Raw genomic sequence first — 18,679 nt, forward strand, 5'->3', positions numbered from 1 at the left:
CGGGAGAGGGGGGGGGGGAGATATCGCACAAAACCAAACCAAACTATTGAAGCTGTACATTCAGAATTTGGATTCTAAAATTTGGAGATTGAGAAAATTCGAACACCTTTTTTTGCGGATTTACATAAATTGAACAATTAAAGAAGAAGAATATTTGAAGAAAGGTTATAATTGGTAGTTTTTTTCGGTAGCAAATGCAATAAAAAACTAGAAAGAATAAGTGAAATTGAATGAGTTAAAGTTTTTAAATCTGGGGTCTGTCCTTGAGAACGATCTTTTTGGACATACCCCCCCCCCTCTTATCAATTTTGTTCACGACCACTTGTTTCTAAGCAAAATTATTACAATTTATTTATTTTTATTTTAGGGTTAGGTTAGGTTAAGACAATTTCTGGGCCCAGCGCTGCGGCTAGGACAGGTTAGGTGGCCGAGCACCGCGGTTGGGATAAGCTATAAGGGGGCCGGGCGCTGCGGCCACATGACCAATGATATCCATGTGATACTTATGATAACCATGCATAGTACAAAATTGATAGGGGGGCGTGGGGTCCTAAAATCGTTCTCTAGGAAATAACCTAAATCTGTGAATTATTACTAAGCACTTTTCATGAGAAGAAATTAAAAAAAAATGTGAAAAGATATGGATTCATTAATAATCGATTCATTTAAAAGAATCAGGATCTTCTTAAAGATATTCAGCTAAAATTTAACTCATCACAGCTGATCTAGGTTTAGAGTAAAGACTAAAGTCGCAACATTGTTTATGTTTAATTAAGTCAAGTATTCTCAAAAAAGTTCTGATGACATCAGTATAAAAATAAACCTACGGAAAGTTAAACATTTGTTGATAAATACGTGTTTTTTCTCACTTTGGCTCGGATTCAATATTTATGATAGTTAATTTCAGATTTGTTCTCATATAATGTTGTAAACTGTTTCCACCAAAGATACAAAATCAAAATGGCCTCCAGTTCTGTTTCGCAAGATGATTTTGAAAAGAATGATTTTGAGAAGCTGGAACGCAGATCAAGAATTAGAACGGCCCGAGCTCGTCAAATTAACCCGCAGGTGAAAGCAGCGCCAAATATTACAATCCCAAATGTTGATCATAATGATATTAGGGGAAATGGACCATATTGTTGTTGTGAACAATTGGAAGTATGATGTCATTGTCAAGTAGTAAAAAATTTTTTTTTTTACTGTATAAGTGTTTATTTTTCTGTATATCATAATTTATCTTTGATTACTAATAATTACAGCTTTTAACAACCCGAATTACAATACACAATTCTAAAGTGTAGTACACATAGAACATGTACACGTATACGTACACATGAAGTGTATTTTCATGCTCCTAAATGTACTTTCAACCCATATCCAATTTGGAATAAAAAATGGAAATATATGGACCCACGCAGAATCTATCATATGGGAATTCTATGGGAAACGACCCCCCACACCCTCAAAATTAGTTTTTAACACCGACTTTATGCGTTAAAATTTGTTTAATGGATCGCTGGGGGATCACTATTGTGTTATAAAGTTTAAATTCTAGTGCATTAAGCCTGTTTAGCCAGGGATCTGGGCGCCCCTGACACATTTACCAGGGACGTCGCTGGCGTCCCTGACATATTTACCAGGAATATGGGCGCCCCTGACACCTTAATCAGGGATTTTGGGCGCCCCTAACACCTTTCCAGTGATCTGGGCGCCCCTGACATCTTCACTAAGGATTCGGGTGCCCCTGATACCTTAATCATTGATTTGGGCGCCCCTGTCACATTTACCAGTGACATGGGCGCCCCTGACACCTTAAGCAGGGATCTGGGTGCCCCTGATTCCTATCCAGTGATCAGGGCGCCCCTGAAACCTTTACCAGGGATCTGGGCGTTCATGACACCTTTACCAGGAATCTGGGAGCTTTTACACCTTAACCAGGGATTTGGGCGCCCCCAATGAAAATTGAATAGAAGGAGGGGGCGATAGGGTTTCCGTACACTTTGCTGTGACGTTTTTGGACTGCTGAAGAACTAGTTTTGGCGTAACAACAATAACAAAGGTAGCCGATCTAATGTAAACAAACCTGAGTTAGTATATGGTGAATCATCATCTAACGCCAGAAATGTCAGATGTTTGTTTATCATTTGTGTTATTGTTTACAATCTTTATTATTGTTGTTACGCATAAACTGGTTCTTCAGCAGTCCAAAAACGTCACAGCAAAGTGTATGGAAACCCTATAGGGGACTATAGGGTCTTCTATTCAATTCTCCTTGGGCGCCCCTGAAACCTTTCATAGAACAGTCAACTTACTTATCAACTTATCAAAATACTTTTTCTTTAAACGATATACTTTTTATGTACAGCATACTTTTAACTTTAAACAATGTAAGTTTTCTTTGAAAAGTATACTTTTATTGAACAAAATTCTTTTTCTTTAGACAGCAAATGTGTTTTTCTTTTTGAGCAGAGGCCGAATCTATAGAATTTGATCCGCGGCTTAAATTTAAGCCGCGTCTAAATATGGTTGGTTCCACTTAAAATTGTATTCAATTTTTCAAGATTTAAGCCGGCGCTCAATTTAAACCGGTTTTTGGCAGATTTAAGCAGCGGCTCAAATTCTTTAAATTCGGGCACAGGACACATTTTATTAAAACATCAGCATATTTTTTTATTTGTTCAGTAAATTCTTTTTTAAACGGTACTATTTTTCTTAAAACAGTATACTTTTTACTTTAAACAAAATACTTCTTTTTGAACAGTCAACTTTTTCTTTAATCAAAATACTTTTTCTTTAAACTATAATTATACTTTTTTTTGAACAGTCAACTCATCTATGAACAAATCACTATAATTCTTTCAAGAATATCCTTTTTTTGAACAGTCACCTCTTATTTGAACTCATACTTTTTACTTTAAACAATGTAATATTTCTTTGAACAGTATACTTTTATATTGAACAATAAACTTTTCTTTAAACAATATATATACCTTTTCTTTGTACAGTATACTTTTAGTTTTCGTAATATTGTATATTTTGTAGAGAATGTGTTTAATATAATATTTGTTCAAATATTAAAAATTAATGTATATGTAATTTTCAATTCCTGCAGTATTCAATATTTTTGGATTTAAAGTTAGTTCTAGTTACAACCGTGATATTGAAGATAATATTTGACTTCAGGAATTTGGAATATTTGTATACTCTTTATTGCTAGATTCAAAGGCGCGTAGTGGAGAGGGGGGGCTGTACCCCTGTGCCCCCCTAGACATACACCACCCTAGCCCCCCCCCTAGAGCCAGAGGCAGTCTCTAATTTATTAAACAGTAAACTTACATATATATTCAGATTTTTTTACTTTTCTTATCAATCGACAATGTCACAATTTGTCCATTCTATGATTATTTCTCAAATTCTTCCTTGTACCTTAATCTTTTTTACAATATTTTTTTCGCGGGGTTTCATTTAAAATATGATTGGAAATTATGGTTAGATGACTAATAGTCAGCCTTCAGGTGTAGATTAATATAGATTTTAAACATTATTTTTTCTTAATACCGGTTTTTTAGGGGGGTGCACATCAACCGTAAGGGGGGTGCAGAAAAAAAAAATTCGGCGCGCTTGCCAAAAGTGCACCACCCTAGGTTAAACCTCCACTACGCGCCTGCTGCATACTGTTAAGCTTGTTTAAGTACGCCAACCAACTGTAAACTCCTTCATCTGAAGTTCCGTACCGACTTTTAGGGAGTTGTAAAATGTACAGTGTACAGTGTGGACTGTACATACGGACAATAAAGTTATACATAATAGAGTATAAATGTACGTAAGTACAAGCGGTATAAGGTAGATGTAGATTTTAAAACATTTCTCACGCTAGAGGCGCTAGTATGAATTCAGTTTGTTTTGTATTAGCTGAAACCAAACCAAGGAGATATTGAATAGAAGGAGGGGGCGATATGGTTTCCGTACACTTTGCTGTGACGTTTTTGGACTGCTGAAGAATTAGTTTTTACGTAACAACAATAACAAAGGCAGCCGATCTAATGTAAACAAACATGAGTTAGTAAACTGTGAAAGTAGTATTATCTTGTCAAAAAAGATTGAAAAAGTTAAGGATTTTAGTTTTATACGAATACGAAAAGGATCTTATTACAGCGACATTTTCAATAAAATTCAAGGTTATCCTGCCCCCCCCCCCTGGATGTCTGTTATCATTTGTGTTATTGTTTACAATCTTTATTGTTTTTGTTATGCAAAAACTAGTTCTTCAGCAGTCCAAAAACGTCACAGCAAAGTGTACGGAAACCCTATCGCCTCCTCCTCCTATTCAATTCTCCTTGGGCGCCCCTAAAACCTTTACCAGTGATGTGGGCACCCCTGACACCTTTATCAGTGATCTCGGCGCCCCTGAGTCCTTTTACGTCAAAGAATTATGTTTATCATACACTATTCTTGAAACTGATCAATGTTTAGTTTGTAAATCTCGGGAGCAATCATTGATCTCTATATTAAGGCGGCTACGGTTTTATTTAATTCCTCACCCGTGATAGGCCTACCCTGAAGGGATTACTTTAATTAAGGGATCAAGCACTAACCCTCTAATTCAAGTGCCAACATTGGATATCAAGATCAAGTGTTTTAAGACTAGCAATATCCGCAGAAAAGACTATTTCAAACATCAAATTTATCGGAAATTTGTATTTAAGAGTTGTCGACTTGAAAGTAATCAAGAACGTTTCAATCCTCTTGGAATAGATATTGAGGATAATCTCGATCAGTTGCATATAGACACAGGTTACTTTTATTATTTTGTATACAATCCCAACTTGATTAAACAGTTTCTCAATATTATAATTTATGATTTGAATACTATTCTACTTTTTAATTAATCATTTTTAATAATATTTTAAAGTTAATAGTAATAATTTTCTAATACTTATAATTTTATAACTCTTGCAACCTTAGTCAACATAAAAATTTAAATTCTGCTAGATTAATATGTCATGGTTATAAATAGTCTTACAGAGCCAGGTTGCAAAGATATTTAAAAAATTGTAAATTGAGGCGAAAAATTCAGTTTTTGATTTCTGGATTTTCTTTCTGAAGTAAACTATATCTCTGTTTCAGCTTCAGTATCTCCTTTCAGCGTTCTAGATGGAGACACAAGTCCTAAACCCGGGCCCAGGAATATTTTAGATATTGATTAAGATTGAAGAAACGAGTTAAAGTAGGGAGGGGGTGCAGGGACGCAATGAGCCCCTTGAAATGGTCTCCAAGCCGCTGGATTCGCAGATGATTATTTAAAATGACCTATCTACCCCTATCCTTGAGAATAGATATTTTAGAAGTACTAAATGAAAATGTTTCAGGGGTGTATATAATTCCATATTTTTGATTCTTTCCGCCCCCCCCCCTCTAAATTTTTTTTTGAATTCCTTCCCCAAACTCGACAACTCAAAATACATGGATTTATTGAAGTATCATCTAAAAAAATTTACTTATTCTTACTTAATTAAACAGTAAAAAAAGTCTACAGGGACATGAGACTGATTTTCTTGGTTCTTCCGAAGCTGTCCAAGAGATATATCTGCAAACTTCAGTTTGGAGTACTGTCTGGAAAGTCTGGCGTTGTCCATCTTTCTCACAAAGGTCATCTCCTTCATAAACTCATCCCTGATTTCAGTGATGATTTTTTTCTTTAAGATATGAAGAGGAGGAGCATTAAAAGCTATGATAAGCTCTCTTGAGAAAAAGCTTGATGTGAGGTTTCTTCCTTTATTAACTAGTATATTCATGAGGGATCCCACACTTTCACAGTAGGCTTCACTATATGATTTGATATTAACATGTTTAAACAGGTCAAAGAATCTAGACTCTGCTGACAAACTCTGCCTATAATTCTTTTGGAACAGTTGATATAACACTTCCAAGGACTGCTGATCAGAATTTTGTTTAAATGTCAGGAATTGAATGAATGTCTGCAGAAGGCTATCCTGAACTTCAAACTTCTCCTTAAGTTTGCCTCCTATAAGATTTTCAACCAGCTCCTCTAGATGTTCCTGGCACTTGTTTCTAGCATGTCTTTACTGATGTTTTCAGCCCACTCTGTTCTATGAAAAGCCTCTACTGAAGCCTTTAAAAGTGACGTAGGTTTAAATCGTTTTTCCAAGGATGTAAAGATGTCACATAACTCACTAAGTTGCTTTTCAACTTTCTCAATAGAATTACCCTTCTCCTTCCCTTCCCTTCTCCTTCCCTTCGTCTTCCCTTCTCCTTCCCTTCTCCTTCCCTTTTCCTTCCCTTCCCCTTCCCCTCCCCTTTCCTTCCCCTTCCCCTTCCCTTTCCCTTCCCCTGGAATTATATACACCCCTGAAATGTTTAGAAGAAAATTTAATATTTTAGTAGTTATAAGCAAGGTTTTTTGGATATTCAAGAAAACACTCAAAACTTTTTAAAGATGAAATATTTTCTTTAAAAATTGTTATTTATAACTTCTATAATATCTATTCTAACGTTTTGGGGTAGCGCCAGGTAAATTTAAATACTCGAGTATCTGCGCCACTGATACCCCTCCCTCGTTAAAGGGGATTTATTTCTAATCTTGAGCCGTCATATGGAATCTGCTTGAAGAAAACTAAAGTCCAATAAAGAACAATATCAGCCTAATCTAAGAAATAATGACTAAAAATAAATGTCTTGAGATTTGTATAATTTTGCTACAAAATGAACTTCTTTGATGGTATTAGTACTCCACAATCCGCAATTAAACTGTCAGTGTTTTTTTTAATTTTGAGTCAAAGAATTCTAAAAATAATAGGCTTTTGCTTAGCGCCCCCTTTCGCGGATTTTTCCTTTGGTGCATTAAAAAAAAATAATAAATATTTACTTTTTTCCTGGGCAAAATTGTTAAACTTTGACGGCCCGCAATCCTTTCCAGGGGTCATGTAAAGAATTGCAATAAAAAGTTTGTGCACGATCGGTTCAGCCGTTGTGACTTTTATTAGATAATAACAGACAGACAAGTATTTTTGTTTTTTTTCTAGCGAATTTGACATGTAAAACAGATCTATCATTGGCCGAGTTGATAGGTATTTGTCTTAGGTCGGGACTTATTGATTAATCTTTCAGAAAGCGCGACTTACTATCTTCAAAAGTCCGTCGGAATAAGTAAATCTTTAATGGTCCGACCAAGCAAAGACCACACAAATTCTGCTCTTGGCCAATGCAAGATGGTGTGAAACGTTTAAGATGGGTTAATTGCGAAGGTTTTTAAAGTTTTCGCTGTGAATATCTAATTTTGTCGTTGTACACATGCTAAAGTTCTGACCTAAACTCCCTAAACATAAAGAATCAATATTAAAAACGATTAGGAATCAAGCTAAACTTTCCTCGGAGAAACGACCAGCCAAACTCAACCATCATGGGAATAAGGGTAAACGTTTTGCATGTTAAAAAACATGAATTCAGCAAAACAATCATTATGTCTCCAGGTGTATGTTCCGGTTTTTTGTATAGACAAACTTGCAGAAGGCAAAGATCTTGACCTTTTTCAATAGTGCCTATTTTGTGTTGAAAGCGGAATTGCTCTTTGATAAATAATTTGATTTTATGGATAAACTTTCCGATTGGTTGATTTATTGATTGATTGACGTATTGATTGATTGATTGATTGATTGATTGATTGATTGATTGATTGATTGATTGATTGATTGATTGATTGGTTGGTTGGTTGATTGGAATATTATAAATTTTAGGTAAACAGCAGAGAGACCGAAGAAAGCTGAGAGAGAAACGAAGATCTACAGGAGTCGTGCACTTAGCGAGTACAGAGAGTACAGGTACAGCTAGATATAGAGAGTAAAGGTACAGTTAGATATAGAGAGTACAGGTACTGCTACTTGTAGATAGTACAGCTAGATATACAGAGTACAGGTACAGCTAGATATACAGAGTACAGGTACAGTTAGATGTAGAGAGTACAGGTACAACTACTTGTAGAGTAGTACAGCTAGATATACAGAGTACAGCTACAGCTACGTGTAGATAGTACAGCTAGATATACAGAGTACAGGTACAGCTACTTGTAGATAGTACAGCTAAATATACAGAGTACAGGTACAGTCAGATGAAGAGAGTAAAGGTACTGTTGCTTGTAGATGCCCTCTTTTATTTTTTATTTCATAACTTAGAATCTATACAAATTCATAGACAAATTATTGATTTATTGAACGATATATTTTGTCTAGGAGGAAGTACCACTGGAGATGATGAGGAGTGTGTTGAAGGAGCTGGAGGAGCTGCTGCTGTTGGAGGAGTCTGTGTGGAAACAAAGAGAAACACTCAACACAATGAATCTATTCAGGGATATATTTCTTACAGTGCCTTTTCATTTGTAGATATATTTCTTAACGTGCCATTTTAGTTTTAAGATACACTTCTCATAGTGCCATTTCAGTTTTAAGATACACTTCTCACAGCGCCTTCTCAGGTTTAAGATACACTTCTCATAGTGCCATTTCAGTTTTAAGATACACTTCTCATAGTGCATTTTCAGTTTTATGATACACTTCTCATAGTGCCATTTCAGTTTTAAGATACACTTCTCACAGTGCCTTCTCAGGTTTAAGATACACTTCTCACAGTGACCTCTCAGGTTTAAGATACACTTCTCATAGTGCCATTTCAGTTTTAAGATACACTTCTCACAGTGCCTTCTCAGGTTTAAGATACACTTCTCATAGTGCCATTTCAGTTTTAAGATACACTTCTCATAGTGCCATTTCAGTTTTAAGATACACTTCTCACAGTGCCTTCTCAGGTTTAAGATACACTTCTCATAGTGCATTTTCAGTTTTAAGATACACTTCTCATAGTGCATTTCTCAGGTTTAAGATACACTTCTTATAGTGCCATTTCAGTTTTATGATACACTTCTCACAGTGCCTTCTCAGGTTTAAAATACACTTCTCATAGTGCATTTTCAGTTTTAAGATACACTTCTCATAGTGCATTTTCAGTTTTAAGATACATTTCTTACAGTGCCTTCTCACTTAAAGATTGAATATTAGAAGACTTAAATGGATATTAATTAATTAAAAAACTGTGATATTAGCAAATCAATATTTCCGCTTAATTTTACTGTACTGTACTGCACACATTAATATAAGTATTCCCAGGATGTACAACCTTCCTCCGTTCCTGTTGAAATACCGGAAAGAAAAAATTCAGGTTTATTTTGAATACTTATGTACAGAAAAAACATATCCGTTCTCTTTTCTTTTAATATTTTCCCGCATTTTGAATTTTGACCAACATTACCGTCTACCGACCAATGATTCACAAATAAGTTCCCTTTTCCAAGTTTGCTTACAAAACATCCTTTGCTTTACTCGGGATGTTTTGTTAAGGTAACATAGGTCGAAGGAGTAAATAATTATAACTATTTTATACTTTTTCACTGAACGTTAATAGTAATTTGAAGGGACCCTTCATGCAAACGTAAAAAAAGCCTTTTTAAAACGGTATCTTTGAAACCTTAATTTGATCAGAAATGTGGAAGATACCATTGTTTTTTTTTGACTTGAAAAAAAGTTTAGTTTTGATAATTTCTCTAAAGCGAGAAATGAGAAAGTTACTTTAGCAGAGAACTCAAAAAATGAAAATTAACAGTTTTAAGAAACAAAAATTTATATTTATACGGATATCGTAGTAAATCGGGCCTTGTCATCTGTGCAATATGAGGGTCACTTTACAATACGCTTGCAACCCCTTTAAACTTGTGAAAGGCGGAAAAGCTTAAATAAAAAATTAAATCATCACTTATACAGTGAGATCCAGAAAACTCTGGAATAGGAAGACGACTTTAAGTCATAAGATGACTTTAAATAGTCCAGACGCAGCAATTGTGCAGTGTAAAACCCACCCTTTTTTACCTTATAAAACATTTAATAATTTTAAAAGTTGTAAAACTGTTCACTTTGTAACAACGCAAAATACGCTTAGTTACTGTTTTAATGTCGTCTTCCAATTGCCCGGTTCTCTGATTCTCATTGTATTATTTTTGTTTCACAGGGCACAAGCATCAATCTCCTCTGTATAATCGGCTTCGACTCAGGGGCGACAAGTCGACACGTAGCGAGGATATGGAAGCAGACGATGAACAGGAAAAAACAAAACTAAATCTGGAGATTTTGAAAAAAATATGTAAAATGTTCGGTCCCCCCGGGTGTGAACATTTTACAGAAGAAATAAAAAAGTCCTAATCAGAAAGACCTGGAATTAATTTACAGTTAATAATACGACATAACCCTTATTTTACAATTATATTATTGATAAAACCAGAATCACAAAATAGCCTAAGTCCTGCCATTTCCAAAATGTGGTCTGCCTCTTGAGCATTTAAAATTACCAGAGATATATATCTAAAGTCGCCTGATTAATGTCAATTAATTCCGGGTCTTTCTGATTATGACATTACTGTAGCAAAATGTCGACTTTTTTTTCTGGGAAACATTCAAAGCCACGCTGTGATGCTGAGATAATCTTAGTGGCTCATAGTTCAGTGAAATTGATTGAAAAATATAAATTAAGGTTTTTATTAGGAAAATCTTTGAATTGTTTTGAACTCTAGGGAGATAAAACGGACAACGACCATGATAGCATCAATCTTTCTGAATCTAACACTACTACACCATTGCCAGGTGATTAAAAAAAAGTTTGAAATTTGGCGAGGGGGGGGGGGGGTCAACAACATCATTGAACGGGATCATCAGACAGAAAAAAATTATCCATTTTTTCGCATATTTTCTACAAATGTCATTTTTTCTTTTTCACTGAAAAAAATTATCCTGAGGCCAGATTAATAAAAATCGATGAATAATTGACCCGTGAAAGTTGACTACTTCTAATCTGCCGTCAAAGGGACAAAATACGTAATTTCTCAATGTCCTTTTCACAACGGCACTCTTAAAACCGTTTGATCAAGAATGAAAGTTTTTTTTTGTCTAGCTTAAAATTTTTCAATTTTAATTTTTTTAATAATGGCTTTCACAGAATTTAACAACTCTTTACAAAGAAAAGCACCGATATCTTCCTCCTCATTACTCAGGTTCAGGGTACCGTGGCGAGTAGGACATGCCACTCCTAAAATTACGTTTACGTTCTACAGTCCCTTTAAATCCCTTTAAATCTGATTGTTTGCTAAGGTGGACTGTTGGTTGAGACTAGTTCCTGCTTGACGAGCCCCCTGGTTCGTCCCACCACCCCTTCCATCCCATCCAGTACATCCACACCCGTACTCAGACCAACCACACCCACTCACATAGACTCCATCACTGTCTCACCCGAGGACAGGGAGAGGTAAAGCAGTGCGTAAGATCTGGATCCGAATCCGATTTATTTTGGCTTCTTTGGAATGATCATTGGTTGGGTTTATTGATTTATTTATCCATTAATCCAAGTATTCTAAGAAGTCATTGATAGATCGATTAATTGATTGATAATTTAATTTGCTGATTGTTTGATTGATTGAATAAGTAATTGAATGATTGATTGATTTGTTCAGATGTTTTGAGGAGAACAAGACCCTGCTGGCGATCATGGAGGAGAAGGATCGCAGGATTCAGAGTGACCTCTCAGGTTTAAGATACACTTCTCATAGTGCCATTTCAGTTTTAAGATACACTTCTCACAGTGCCTTCTCAGGTTTAAGATACGGAATTATATACACCCCTGAAATGTTTAGAAGAAAATTTTTTTAAGTGGAGAGTGTTTATATTTGTTTATATTGGGCGCCGTGACAAACTCCTGAAAGACAAACTCCTGAAAGACAAACTCCTGAAAGACAAACTCCGGAAAGACAAACTCCTGAAAAGACAAACTCCTGAAAGACAAACTCCTGACGAGACAAACTCCTGACGAAACTTGGGGGAATAATATTTCGAGAAAATAAACACCCCTGATTAGCTGTTAATCTGGGTATCTTTAAACTCGTCATTTTTGGCTAACTTTAAAACAAGCATTAATGAAAATAAAGATTTTATACTATTATTAATATTAGAATTCTAACTAGAGAAACATATTGTTTAGGATACGCAAAGTATTATAGAGGAACACTGCAGACTCAAGGAGGAGAATTCTATTCTCATCAAAACAATCGGGAACTTGAACAAGTAAACCCTGGAACTTGAATAAGTAAACCCAGGAACTTGAACAAGTAAACCCAGGAACTTAAACAAGTAAACCCTGGAACTTGAACAAGTAAACCCAGGAACTTGAACAAGGAAACCCATGAACTTGAACAAGTAAACCCAGGAACTTAAACAAGTAAACCCAGGAACTTGAACAAGTAAACCCTGGAACTTGAGCAAGTAAACCCTGGAACTTGAACAATTAAACCCTGGACTTAAACAAGTAAACCCTGGACTTAAACAAGTAAACCCTGGAACTTGAACAAGTAAACCCGGGAACTTGAAGAAGTAAACCCTGGAACTTAAACAAGTAAACCCGGAAACTTTAACAAGTAAACCCTAGAACTTGAACAAGTAAACCCTGGAACTTGAACAAGTAAACCACGGGAACTTGAACAAGTAAACCCTGGAACTTGAACAAGTAAACCGTGGAACTTGAACAAGTAAACCCTGGAACTTGAACAAGTAAACCCAGGAACTTGTTCAAGTAAACCCTGGAACTTGAACAAGTAAACCCGGGAACTTAATCAAAGAAATATCGGGAACTTGAAATAATGACCATCGAAATCCGGGAATCTCAAAGGGGAACTGGATATCCTGGAGCTTCTGAATCAATTGAATCAGATGCAAATCTGCCGGATCAAAATTTATGAAAACATATTAGGCCTCCTCTAACCGAACTGAAATAATTTATGAAGATATTGATTATTTTGTCTCAAAATGATGTTAATAATAGGACGCATTAAAATAAATATGTTTTTGTTCACAATCATTTTCAATTCAGTAAAAACCTTTGACAAAGAAATATCTGCCCTGTTAAAACCATTTTGTTTCAAAGGTTGTTCTTAAAATTCATTTTTATCGATTTTTAAAATGTGTTTAAAATAATTTGTTTAAGTAGTTTTCAGTATAATTAAATTTTGTAATTTTTCTGGTCACCAAGTCACACAATTGTAAATTAAAAAACTTGAAATCCTGACTAAACTTTTAACTGTTAACACCTATGCTTTGCTGCTGCATGTTTTAATTTAATCCATTAAAAAAATGTACTCCGTTTATATTGTAAAAGAACCAAAAGTATAATGTCACAAAAATATTATTTTGTTAAACATGATGTGCTTTATATTATGTACTTGTATATGTGTGTTATGTACAAAGTAGATTAATTACTAACCAAACTGAAATTTATGTTTTAAATTTTAAAGGAATTGCCAACGTATTTCTAAAAAGTGTCATTAACATGGTAAAGGCAAGCATGAAAACGGTCAAATCGGTCCCAGTTGGGAACTACTTTTACGCAATTTTTGCTAAAAAATGGATTAAATAGAACGCATAAAATGTTACTTTAAAATACGTTGACAAGACATTTCCTTTTAGTTTCTTTTGCTTTCTCTTAACATGCTTTAACTTTTATCCTTAAACTTTTTAATAGATTTAATTTTGCAGAATTTTTTAATCCGTTTTTATTTAATTTTTTCTATTTTCTCTTTTCCAAATTTAACGCTTAAAATTTTTTATTTTGCTACAAAATATATTTTAAAATTTTATTTCAGATGTTTTTGGTTTAGAATGGACTCGTTAGATTTAGCGCTTGATGAGTTAGGTAACAGTTTCAGTGATCGTGTCAAATTTATTGAAACAATGTATCAAAAAATGCTATTCAAATTTCGTGGCAATTTTTTACAACAAAAAAGCTTTTTCTTATGTCAACTTTAGGGTAACATTTTTTAAATGTCTTAAACATATTTTCCTCATTTTAAAACAGGGGCGTATAGACAAGTTATAAGAGGGCTTAGTCCTAATAGTCAAGAGCCCCCACTGTATACGTAATTATATTTTATTTGTACTACTAGGCTAGTATTTCTATTTTTGATGGTGGTTCTATCTTTTAGCAGTTAACAATAAAATCTTTGTACAAAAAAATAACAAAAAAAGTTCCCGGAATTAATATTTTTTTTCTCTCGCACTTTTAAATTAACAGAAGTCATAAACTTTCGGATACAATTTGTTGTAATTTTAAGCATCCATAAACCCTCCCTGGGGCATGAGAGGTCCCACACAAAATTTGTAAAATGTAAACAATACGGACATGCAATGGAGCGCCACATTTACAACTTCATACTAAACTAGCGGCGAATATGGGAACTGACAACTTCATACTAAACTAGCGGCGAATATGGGAACTAACAACTTCATACTAAACTAGCGGCGAATATGGGAACTAACAATTTCATACTAAACTAGCGGCGAATATGAGAACTAACAACTTCATACTAAACTAGCGGCAAATATGCGAACTAACAACTTCATACTAAACTAGCGGCGAATATGGGAACTAACAACTACTAAACTAGCGGCGAATGGAACTAACAATTTGTATGGCATTGGTCACTAAATGGATCCAAATTGGATTCATGTTTTTTAGTCGTCTTGTCGGGATTCCTTCTAATCTAAATACCTTGGCCCAAACGTTCTATTCTTGACATGATAGTTCTTATTTATAGGAATGTTAAGCACAGCCACCAAGTACAAAATGGAATTCATTCAGGTTAATCTTTTTTCATTTGGGATTAAAATCATCTTATTCAGATATTAGTTATAATAAAATTATTTTTATTTTAATGAAAAATTGTTTTGAAAAATTAATCTTTATTCCAATAACACAATTTTTACATTTATTTTTTATTTCTATAAATGAATAAAACCATTTTTATTAAATAAAACGAATTTAAAAATTATTATTTATTGCAGAGTATTGAGACTGATCTTGAGGAGCGAAGAGCTCAGTCCCTTAAATCAGCTCGGCTCAAGGCCGGCTCATCCACTGCACATTCTTCCAGTTTTATCTCGGATCCAGAGCAGGATGGGTTGGGTAATTTCTCCAGGTTGGATGGATCCTGCTCCAGGTCTATGGTTTATATGATCGGAGAAGATGAGAGTCAGAGATCGCAGATAAATATCAATCCTTCATTCGTTACGAATATCAAGATTTGTAGTCCCAGGTACTTACTCGCTTAATTACATTCAAACTTCCTCGTTTACTTCCGTACTTACTTTACTTGCTTACATCCTTACTTATTAATTAAAAATTTCAAAATGACCTTTGACAACGAGTGTAATTGAATACCATTGGTCGGAATGCTTGGAGCAAACAAGATGAATGTTGCTTATTACCGTATCTAGTGACGTTAAGTACTCACTAAGCAACAGAGCCCCTCCAAAGCCCCAGTCCAAATCAATCCTAGCTGCACCGCTCGGCTCCCTCTCGTAACCGTGGCACTTGGGCCAGACATTTCTTTATCATGCTTAAGCTAAAATATCAAATATTTTTTAATTTTTGTGAGTGGGGGGGGGGTCCACAATGCACTTCTCTTGGTCGGTCATGACTCTGCAATTGAATTAAAGATTATTTTTGTATAGGATTCCGGGACGTTTTTCTAGTCAACGATTAAATTCTGATATTATAGAAAATAGAACTAGAAGCAACAGCAGGTATTTTACAAATTTTACATATCCTTCATTTTTTTAAACTGACAATTATTCTTTTTTACAATGATTGAGACTCAGCGCGTAAATATTTGTTCAATATTTTTTTCCTAAAACCTAAATGGAGCAGAATTTTTTCAGGTTTTATTCCCATTATTTCTCAATGATTGATTTTAAAGGAAAATCAACAAATTAGTGTCTCTAAAGTATGTATAAGAATGCCTTTTAATGTCAAATCTTCATTTTTCTCCCCACACAGATTGATACTTCCTATACTTCAAACTTACATAAGTTCGAAATATCAAAGATATACAGTATCAGGTTTGCAAATGAAAAGATTAGAAAATTTAAGTATTTTGTGTTAAAAAAATAAATGTTTTTGTCTAGGGAACTGCTTTGTCTCCGAGATTGTGTAGGTCCCCGTTTTACTAGGATTCTAAATATACCCTATACTAGTCCTTATACCAGGCCTTATACTAGTCCCTACTCAGTGAGCAACTCGTCCCTCTCCTGCCCTCGCAACCCGTCCAACTCCTACCCGTCCCTCTCCTCTCTCTCCTTAACCTACCCCAGCACCTCCACCTCCTCTCCGGGCAGTACAACTATCAAACTATCTGGGGTCCTCACCTCATTCAAGCACAGGACATGGAAAACTAGGTATTTATCTATCTATCTAGATATCTATCCCTTTCTATCTATCTATCTATCTATCTATCTATCTATCTATTTATATACATCCTTAAAGGGCTCGAGTTCGATTTTCCCACCGCGAGGAGAACACCGAGGACATCATCGAACAGCTCGCCAACATCAAGCTTGATATATCCAGGTAAATAGGGACATATTACTATTTCTGACTGTTTTTGGAAAAAAATTTAAAAGTGACTTTTTTTGATAACGCAGAGATAATTTTTTTCAGTTTAAGTTCAAGTGATCCAAACAGAAACTTGCAGTCATTCGTACAGAGTAAACAGTATACCAAGGTATTTTAATCTTAACATTATTTTGAGATGGCCTTATTTTACGGGCCTCTAACTCTCACCTCAACAAAGGATGCCTTAAGCAATTCCTGTAATTAGTATGATTTGATTTCATTACTTTCAGCTACTTTAAAGGGAACCAGGGGTGTATTTTTTTAAAACAATTTTTATCCCCCTTGCAATTTTTTTCAAAAATGAAAAAACTTGGTGTTTTTGTTACATTTTTTCCCCCCAAATCATCTAAAATTCTTTTTTTGGGGGGAAAAATACACACCCCTGCAGAGAACTTAAAGAAATCAGAAATTTTTATTTTACCAAGGGTTCTCAAGACAAATTTTGCATAATGAACATCCAGGGCGGTGTGTGGTATAGTTAAAATTGGTCAAAGAAACCCGTTATTAAGTTAAATTTGAAATTTCCTGAAAAAGTTTTTCACGAAATCGATTTTTATGATACGCGAATTTGTTCACAAAAACTTCATTTTTCTTAATTCAATGTTCCAAGGAACCGTTAATTAAAACAATTCGCTTCTGGGAAATCATGGGTCGTTATGTTGGTGAAAAGGCGGTTAAAATGGTTACATTAACCGATTCTCACCATAACCTATTAACTTAGTTAATTAACTTTAAAGAAGATATGGTCTTGTTCAATTTCTTCTTTACTTCCTTTATTGCTACTGTGTCACGTCACATTCACAGATAAACTCAATTGTAAACCATTATTTTTCAAACAGAAATGCAAATAATTCTCCATAATTTTTCTGCTCGACAAAGGCTTATAGGGGAAAACGGGAAGTCTATTTGGACCCTTACAAGGAAGGGTCGTATGAAATAAGTCGACTGCTCCTTTAAGCATGGTTTTACTGAAACTGGTTAGAATTTTTCAACTGGTTTGTTTCCTATCTAATCGCATTTATAAAGAAAATTCTGCATTCCATTATTTATTTGGACCAATTTTATTATTCTGTTACAAACTTAATACAATTTTTACAAAACATTCCATTTTTATATTTTTAAATTTCGTTGGTAGGAGCGTCGACCCTTATTATAGGAGTCTTCTTCACTATTAATATTATTTATTCAGGAGAGATTCCCGCGTTCCGGTCATATTCGCTTAGAACACCGTTCCAGAATGCTCTCCCTAGATTCTCGTTCCAGACTGCAACTAGAGGAGGATGAACCGAGCTTGAACGGAGACTTGTCCTGTTCCTTAAACCAGCTGGACCTGGAGCAGAGTTGACCTGCTCAATAAACCAGCTAGACCAAGAGTTGACCTGCTCCTTACCCCAGCTAGACCTAGAGTTAACCTGCTCCTTACCCTAGCTGGACCTAGAGTTGACCTGCTCCTTACCCTAGCTAGACCTAGAGTTGACCTGCTTCTTACCCTAGCTGGACCTGGAGTTGACCTACTCCAGGTGGACCTAGAGTTGACCTGCTCCTTATTCTAGCTAGACCTAGAGTTGACCTGCTCCTTACCCTAGATAGACCTGGAGTTTACCTGCTCCTTACCCTAGCTAGACCTGGAGTTAACCTACTTGGCTGGCTAGTTCATCCAACTGCATTATCACAACATTTTAAGCTCTTCGTTTTTAGCAAGAAATTTTTGTATTTTTATGCTTTTGATTTGTGAACCTTTCATTGCAACACGGTTTAAAACAACGATCTTTGGTCATAAACAATTTGTGTATTTAATTAATTATGCAAACAAATGTTAAAACTGAGATGCCTAAACCAGAAACATTTTAATGGTTGAAAGAGTTTGGACCGATTGGAGATTAAGTTAACTTAATCTATTCTTGGGAAAATCCGCCGATTGATAACAAAAGATTAACTCAGTCTCTTCATCTAAAAGTTTAAAAGTACTGGAATGTCAACCCTAAATTTTTGTGTAAGAACTTATCCCAAACCATTAAAAGTTTAATTGCACATCAGCTAAGGGAGTTTCTTGTACCTACGTGGTTGCAGTCTTTGATTATTTAAAAAAACAACAATTTTTACAATTTTTTTTTTTTTGGGGGGGGGGGCC

At 35.0% G+C, this 18,679-nt stretch overlaps 2 protein-coding genes across 2 annotated transcripts in view; both read left to right on the top strand.

Annotated features, from left to right (window-relative positions):
* Nucleotides 1-880: 880 nt before the first annotated feature.
* Nucleotides 881-12,188, top strand: LOC111701019 (uncharacterized). Its single transcript, XM_023472129.1, has 12 exons — nt 881-1,068; nt 4,707-4,794; nt 5,128-5,185; nt 7,371-7,432; nt 7,755-7,838; nt 8,247-8,362; nt 9,177-9,228; nt 10,072-10,163; nt 10,631-10,700; nt 11,205-11,358; nt 11,564-11,637; nt 12,088-12,188. The coding sequence occupies exons 1-12, from the start codon at nt 961-963 to the stop codon at nt 12,186-12,188; spliced, it is 1,059 nt and encodes a 352-aa protein (XP_023327897.1). The 5' UTR covers nt 881-960.
* A 1,529-nt stretch (nt 12,189-13,717) lies between these two features.
* The window catches only part of LOC111701017 (uncharacterized), a 6,421-nt gene continuing 1,459 nt past the window's right edge, over nt 13,718-18,679 (top strand). The window contains exons 1-8 of the mRNA XM_023472125.1: nt 13,718-13,791; nt 14,693-14,736; nt 14,940-15,190; nt 15,609-15,680; nt 16,062-16,331; nt 16,420-16,503; nt 16,594-16,657; nt 17,738-18,541. Of these exons, the coding sequence (XP_023327893.1) occupies nt 13,758-13,791; nt 14,693-14,736; nt 14,940-15,190; nt 15,609-15,680; nt 16,062-16,331; nt 16,420-16,503; nt 16,594-16,657; nt 17,738-17,893 (975 nt within the window). The 5' untranslated portion in view covers nt 13,718-13,757 and the 3' untranslated portion in view covers nt 17,894-18,541. The remainder of the gene's footprint in view (nt 13,792-14,692; nt 14,737-14,939; nt 15,191-15,608; nt 15,681-16,061; nt 16,332-16,419; nt 16,504-16,593; nt 16,658-17,737; nt 18,542-18,679) is intronic.

Source organism: Eurytemora carolleeae, unplaced genomic scaffold (genome assembly GCF_000591075.1).
Source record: "Eurytemora carolleeae unplaced genomic scaffold, Eaff_2.0 scaffold345, whole genome shotgun sequence".
In the NCBI taxonomy this organism is placed as follows: Eukaryota; Metazoa; Arthropoda; class Copepoda; order Calanoida; family Temoridae; genus Eurytemora; species Eurytemora carolleeae.

Excerpts from the sequence above, each read along its gene's own strand:
- LOC111701019 (XM_023472129.1), top strand. The coding sequence starts at position 961 with ATGGCCTCCAGTTCTGTTTCGCAAGATGATTTTGAAAAGAATGATTTT. Across the intron at positions 1,069-4,706 it reads CTCGTCAAATTAACCCGCAG|AGTTGTCGACTTGAAAGTAA; the intron begins GTGAAAGCAGCG and ends TTTGTATTTAAG. Across the intron at positions 7,839-8,246 it reads AGCGAGTACAGAGAGTACAG|GAGGAAGTACCACTGGAGAT; the intron begins GTACAGCTAGAT and ends TATTTTGTCTAG.